This window comes from Ictalurus furcatus, chromosome 17 (assembly GCF_023375685.1).
Source record: "Ictalurus furcatus strain D&B chromosome 17, Billie_1.0, whole genome shotgun sequence".
NCBI classification, from domain to species: Eukaryota; Metazoa; Chordata; class Actinopteri; order Siluriformes; family Ictaluridae; genus Ictalurus; species Ictalurus furcatus.
Genome location: NC_071271.1, coordinates 4,037,575 through 4,045,074, shown reverse-complemented (window position 1 = coordinate 4,045,074; position 7,500 = coordinate 4,037,575). Strand labels below are relative to the sequence as shown.

Genomic DNA, 7,500 nt, shown 5'->3' with positions numbered 1-7,500 from the left:
TTAAGATGGTTTTCTGTCCATTCAGCAAAATATTCATGTCCAATTAGGATGAACTGCTACTGAATTTTTATAATCCGGTCTAATCAATAAATTGTCCGGTCTTAACGCGCAGTAAAAAAATGCTCTGCTGCCCACCAAAGAACGACTGACTGTCCAATCACGACAACGTACGGGAGAAAAGTGGTCTCCTCCTGACACCCCCAACATATTACACACACACACACACACACACACATTTCTCAGAAAGGATAAGAAATGTCTCATCTAGACTATGCATGTGTGTTTGTATATCTCTTATATTTTCCACTGTGCCTTACAGCTCTTCCACCAGCACGGCAAATGGATACTGTAACACACACACACACACACACACACACACACACACACACACCCATTAGCCCTGTAGCTCAGAAAAACAGAGTGTTGATTTTCTTGCTGCTGTCGCCTTTTTTCCGACAAGTCAGACTTTACCTGAGCGTCACACGTCAAAGAACCCTGAGTCATAATCCCCAAGGTTACGGCACAGCGAGAGAAAGAGAGAGAGAGACAGATAGACAGAGAGAGACGGAGAGAGAGAGAGAGAGAGTCATAGTCTTATGTAAGCCTCTCTAGAATCCTAGACAGCAAAGTGATCACAGATGGTGTGTTCACAAATCATACAGCGTTACCACAAATGTCCCAGGTTTTCCCCCAGCGATCAATAAAGTCCATTCATCCCTCTGTCAAGCCTTCATTTATCCATCTATCTGTCTATACACCCGTCTATCCAGAAAAACACAGGCTGTAGTCTACATAATATTCTGTATATGTAAATCCAGGAAGTCTGACAAAGGCTGGGGTCATGAAAAAACTGACCATAATCCCAGACCATGTTCTAGATAAACTGACCATAGATAATATCGCTGTAAATGCAGTTTGTGTTCTAGATAATATCCCTGTAAATGCAGGTTGGGTTCTAGATAATATCGCTGTAAATGCAGGTTGGGTTCTAGATAATATCCCTGTAAATGCAGGTTGGATTCTAGATAATATCACTGTAGATGCAGGTTGGGTTCTAGATAATATCACTGTAGATGCAGGTTGGGTTCTAGATAATATCCCTGTAGATGCAGGTTGGATTCTAGATAATATCGCTGTAGATGCAGGCTGGGTTCTAGATAATATCGCTGTAGATGCAGGTTGTGTTCTAGATAATATCCCTGTAAATGCAGGTTGGGTTCTAGATAATATCCCTGTAAATGCAGCTTGGGTTCTAGATAATATCCCTGTAAATGCAGGTTGGATTCTAGATAATATCCCTGTAAATGCAGGTTGGGTTCTAGATAATATCCCTGTAGATGCAGGTTGGATTCTAGATAATATCGCTGTAAATGCAAGCTGGGTTCTAGATAATATCGCTGTAGATGCAGGTTGGGTTCTAGATAATATCGCTGTAAATGCAGGTTGGGTTCTAGATAATATCGCTGTAGATGCAGGTTGGGTTCTAGATAATATCGCTGTAGATGCAGGTTGTGTTCTAGATAATATCGCTGTAGATGCAGGTTGGGTTCTAGATAATATCGCTGTAGATGCAGGTTGGGTTCTAGATAATATCGCTGTAAATGCAGGTTGGATTCTAGATAATATCGCTGTAATTGCAGTCTGGGTTCTAGATAATATCGCTGTAGATGCAGGTTGGGTTCTAGATAATATCGCTGTATATGCAGGTTGGGTTCTAGATAATATCGCTGTAGATGCAGGTTGTGTTCTAGATAATATCGCTGTAGATGCAGGTTGTGTTCTAGATAATATCGCTGTAGATGCAGGTTGGGTTCTAGATAATATCGCTGTAGATGCAGGCTGGGTTCTAGATAATATCGCTGTAGATGCAGGTTGGGTTCTAGATAATATCGCTGTAGATGCAGGTTGGGTTCTAGATAATATCGCTGTAGATGCAGGTTGGGTTCTAGATAATATCGCTGTATATGCAGGTTGGGTTCTAGATAATATCGCTGTAGATGCAGGTTGGGTTCTAGATAATATCGCTGTAGATGCAGGTTGTGTTCTAGATAATATCGCTGTAGATGCAGGTTGGGTTCTAGATAATATCGCTGTAGATGCAGGTTGGGTTCTAGATAATATCGCTGTAGATGCAGGCTGGGTTCTAGATAATATCGCTGTATATGCAGGTTGGGTTCTAGATAATATCGCTGTAAATGCAGGTTTGGTTCTAGATAATATCGCTGTAAATGCAGGCTGGGTTCTAGATAATATCCCTGTAAATGCAGGTTGGGTTCTAGATAATATCCCTGTAAATGCAGGTTGGATTCTAGATAATATCGCTGTAATTGCAGGCTGGGTTCTAGATAATATCGCTGTAAATGCAGGTTGGGCTCTAGATAATATCGCTGTAAATGCAGGTTGGGTTCTAGATAATATCGCTGTAGATGCAGGTTGGGTTCTAGATAATATCGCTGTAGATGCAGGTTGTTTTCTAGATAATATCGCTGTACATGCAGGTTGGGTTCTAGATAATATCGCTGTAGATGCAGGTTGGATTCTAGATAATATCGCTGTAGATGCAGGTTGGGTTCTAGATAATATCGCTGTAGATGCAGGTTGTGTTCTAGATAATATCGCTGTAAATGCAGGTTGGGTTCTAGATAATATCGCTGTAGATGCAGGTTGGGTTCTAGATAATATCGCTGTAAATGCAGGTTGGGTTCTAGATAATATCGCTGTAGATGCAGGTTGGGTTCTAGATAATATCGCTGTAGATGCAGGCTGGGTTCTAGATAATATCGCTGTAGATGCAGGTTGGGTTCTAGATAATATCGCTGTATATGCAGGTTGGGTTCTAGATAATATCGCTGTAGATGCAGGTTGGGTTCTAGATAATATCGCTGTAGATGCAGGTTGTTTTCTAGATAATATCGCTGTACATGCAGGTTGGGTTCTAGATAATATCGCTGTAGATGCAGGTTGGATTCTAGATAATATCGCTGTAAATGCAGGTTGGGTTCTAGATAATATCGCTGTAGATGCAGGTTGGGTTCTAGATAATATCGCTGTAGATGCAGGTTGTTTTCTAGATAATATCGCTGTACATGCAGGTTGGGTTCTAGATAATATCGCTGTAGATGCAGGTTGGATTCTAGATAATATCGCTGTAGATGCAGGTTGGGTTCTAGATAATATCGCTGTAGATGCAGGTTGGGTTCTAGATAATATCGCTGTAGATGCAGGTTGGGTTCTAGATAATATCGCTGTAAATGCAGGTTGGGTTCTAGATAATATCGCTGTAAATGCAGGTTGGGTTCTAGATAATATCGCTGTAGATGCAGGTTGGGTTCTAGATAATATCGCTGTAAATGCAGGTTGGGTTCTAGATAATATCGCTGTAGATGCAGGTTGGGTTCTAGATAATATCGCTGTAGATGCAGGCTGGGTTCTAGATAATATCGCTGTAGATGCAGGTTGGGTTCTAGATAATATCGCTGTATATGCAGGTTGGGTTCTAGATAATATCGCTGTAGATGCAGGTTGGGTTCTAGATAATATCGCTGTAGATGCAGGTTGTTTTCTAGATAATATCGCTGTACATGCAGGTTGGGTTCTAGATAATATCGCTGTAGATGCAGGTTGGATTCTAGATAATATCGCTGTAAATGCAGGTTGGGTTCTAGATAATATCGCTGTAGATGCAGGTTGGGTTCTAGATAATATCGCTGTAGATGCAGGTTGTTTTCTAGATAATATCGCTGTACATGCAGGTTGGGTTCTAGATAATATCGCTGTAGATGCAGGTTGGATTCTAGATAATATCGCTGTAGATGCAGGTTGGGTTCTAGATAATATCGCTGTAGATGCAGGTTGGGTTCTAGATAATATCGCTGTAGATGCAGGTTGGGTTCTAGATAATATCCCTGTAAATGCAGGTTGGGTTCGAGATAAACTGAATGCAAACCCAGATCATGTTCTAGATAAACAGACTGTATGTGCAGGCTGTGTTCCAGATATCAAAAAACTGTAAATGCAGGCTGTTCTATATAAATCAAAGTTTTTACAGACATTTCACAGAGGCACATACACACACACACACACACACACACACACACACACACACACACACAGCTTGCAGATACACACTACATACCAACACTCACACTTATACAGACACATACTGGAAGAGAATGAAGTTCAATTGGCAGAGTGTATCTGACCTACGTGAATTAGGATTTGCAAAACATACACACACACACACACACACACACACACACACACGCACGCACGCATCCCATGGAAGAATGGCAATCTGAGCTGGTAGACCACAAATGGCTGCCATGCAGTATTAAAGTTTAATTGCTATGATACCAGGCATGTCTCCATGGCAACAAAGCTTCCTCTACAGTTCTGCTCCAAGTGTATGATGGACTGACTGACTAATGCAGCTCAGAAACGCTTCATCAAAACAGCTTTCCTCAAAACGCATTTTAGAACAGTTCTAGACTGTATCTGCGTCTACATGCAGGCTGTGCTCTACACAAACCATCACGGTCACGGTGAATAAACGCAGTAAATGCTCAGATAAACCGATGGTCGGTTCTAGATACAAATAAGATTAAAGGTACCTCTGTTCTAGATATACGAGGTAAACAATCTGTTTACAGGAGAGAGGGGAATGTATAAACATAACTTAAATGGAAAATTCCAAACAAACTAGCTTTGGTAAACTAGCTGAACTGACCTCCTGTAAACGCTAGATACACACTCTGTGGTCGAGATAATCTGTTTTGTGGACACACAACACGACGTGTGTTCTACATAAACGGACTGTACCGTGTCCTCCATAATATTTATTTAGGACATAGGCGTATTAATGTATCTATTATTTTTTTTATTCACCTCTGGTTGAAATTCCTCAGATTGAAATTTCTACTCGAACAATTCAGACGTGGAACTCGTGGCTAAAAACGTGCATTCGCAAACTGTAATCACGTGTCGTTTAAAAAAAAACAAAAAAAACAACATTTTTAGTTTTAACGTGTGAAAATGACAGCGTTTGACAGCGACGAAAGAATTCCCAGAGCATAACGAAGAAAAATCCACCCCATCCATCTGTCCGACGGATCGGAAACGCTCTTCAGCAGGCAGGTGTGGATGTATCAATCACGTCGACGCTTCCGTCCACGTGTTTTTATGCAAACGTGTTTGTTTTTTTTTAAAACGCTGCATGGAAACACCAGACGCGAAGAACATCTGCGGAATGCGCATAAACTGCGAATCGATTCCTCGATTCCTCGAATCGATTCCTCGATTCGCATCAAAGAAAGTCGTGTGACTTTTGCTGTATTGGCTCAGCAATGTAAAACCCGACCGACCAATCACGACGCAGAATCTCGAATGTCGTTTTTTTTGTCAACGACTTCCGTTTCTATCGGTTATTTTTGCGCCAGTTCCGCCGATTCTGTTCTCTTGAACACGTGGGATGGAAACGGCGCTTTACTCGCAAATGTTTTATGTGTCATTCCGATTTTTTTGTTGTTGGATGGAAACATAGCCATAGCTATTTTTTAGACTTGAACGTGAGCGCTAAATACAGAGGCTACGCTATGAGATCCGAACCACTAGGAGGCCTCCTGAAGAGTGTTTCTGATCTGTCAGAACAGCAATACGGGGATTTTATTGATTTTTTTGGTTTATTATGCTGCAAATTCTTCACGCTGGATTTCTTCTAGATAAAGATACTCGAAAAGCCAGCCTGTTCGACATCAACGTACACGATGGCGTCTAGATAAACTGACCAGAACGATCAATCCTCTGTGGTTAACGATACGCTGGATAGACCGAGAATAAACGAGGGCCTGTTTTACATAAAAAGGACCGCGAGGCCAAGCCGGGTTTGTTTGGCCGCTGTCCAATTCTAGAGAAACGTGTTGTAAAATGGCACAAGTGTTTAATATACATCGGTGGCACGTCCAGATTGAGTTCCGATCAACTTACAATAAAAGCAGGTCTTTATTACTTTTTTAACTTTTTTTTTTTTTTTTTTACATAAATAGATGATAAATTCCCGTAAGGTCCTACTAAACTGACTGTAAATGCAGACCGGTCCTCAGTAAACTGATGGTAAATCCTGGCGGTGTTCTAGACACGCTCACGGAAGATGTCAGACTGTTCTGTCGAGAATGTGCAGCTGCATTTTCACTGGTCATGTCGCGCGCGCGCGCGCGTGTGTGTGTGTGTGTGTGTGTAATCCTGTGTAAATTCTGTAGAGAGATAAGACTCCATGCATACACACACACACACACACACACACACAGTCTGAACAAACCCAGTATCTGTCTGCAGCTCTGCTAATGTTTGTACTACAAACTCCATAATTTGTGTTTTCTCTTGTCTTTATTTGACAAAATGGCAGGTGGTCCAACAGTTAAATCCTCTCTCTCTGTGTGTGTGTGTGTGTGTGTGTGTGTGTTTTGCGTTATAGTTATAGCCCACTTCATGAATTGAAGTATATCCGGACATAAGCTTTATCTCACTCTAAGCATCCCATAATAATCTGTCCACGTTCGCGAACTAATCCCGTGGATCCGTTCCGTCCGTCAGTGGCATATAACCCGACCGCCGGTTCTCATCAGGATCAAAGGTGATTTTATTTATCCCAGACTAACCAGACTACACGGGGACTCTTTTACACTACCGTATGTATCGTTTCATACGCGGTCGGCCGTAAGACACTTTTCCCAGTGTGCACTCGAGTAAGCGAAGCACGGTGAAGTCTGCGATGTCGCTGCGTACAAGCCCCTCGGTTTCTCGCTGAGATAACCTGTCCCATTTCTTACTACGCGTTTGTTTTTTTGTTTTGTTTTTTTATTGACACGATTAATAGCACCTCATCATCACTTCGTTATAAATACCGATAAATACCACTTTGCTAAATACACTCCAACTCATATTTTAACCCAGGGGGTGAGTGTGCCGTAGTTTGGGCCAGTGAAGGTCATTTGGTCAGCTAAACAAGATCAAAACATTCATTCAGTATAAATATAAACAAAAGGTGCGTGAGTAAAAGATTCAGATCAGGATTTCTTAAACAGATGCAACTTGATCTGTATTAATTCGGGTAGATCAGATGAATAACAGGGATTAGTATTTTAATATCTAAGGGAAATACAAACAGTTATTTGGTAGTGGATTATGCTTGGTTTAAACACACGCACATGTACATGGTGTACAAAATGGCTGCGTGTATATCCACGGTGTTATACGCATAACACGTTAAACTTGTTAAGTGATGGTCAACACACTGATGAACTTTCTGCAGTCGTCGTGATTGTCGTCATGAACTACGTCTCTAATTCAAAACCCCGACCTTACGTTCCAACGTATTTACTTTATATAGGTTTAGCCTGCCTTAAAGGATGCTAGTTAATAACACACACACACACACGCACGCACACACGCACACACACGCACACACCAAAAACACACGTACCTTCTCCCTGCTTTCCAGAGCGG

General features: G+C 41.5%; 1 protein-coding gene across 1 annotated transcript in view; it reads right to left on the bottom strand.

Moving 5' to 3' along the window:
* gucy1a2 (guanylate cyclase 1, soluble, alpha 2) overlaps nucleotides 1-7,500 on the bottom strand; it is a 27,082-nt gene that overhangs the window by 11,266 nt on the left and 8,316 nt on the right. The window contains exon 5 of the mRNA XM_053646908.1: nucleotides 7,478-7,500. This exon is cut by the window's right edge and continues 789 nt beyond it. Coding sequence (XP_053502883.1) covers nucleotides 7,478-7,500 — 23 coding nt within the window. The remainder of the gene's footprint in view (nucleotides 1-7,477) is intronic.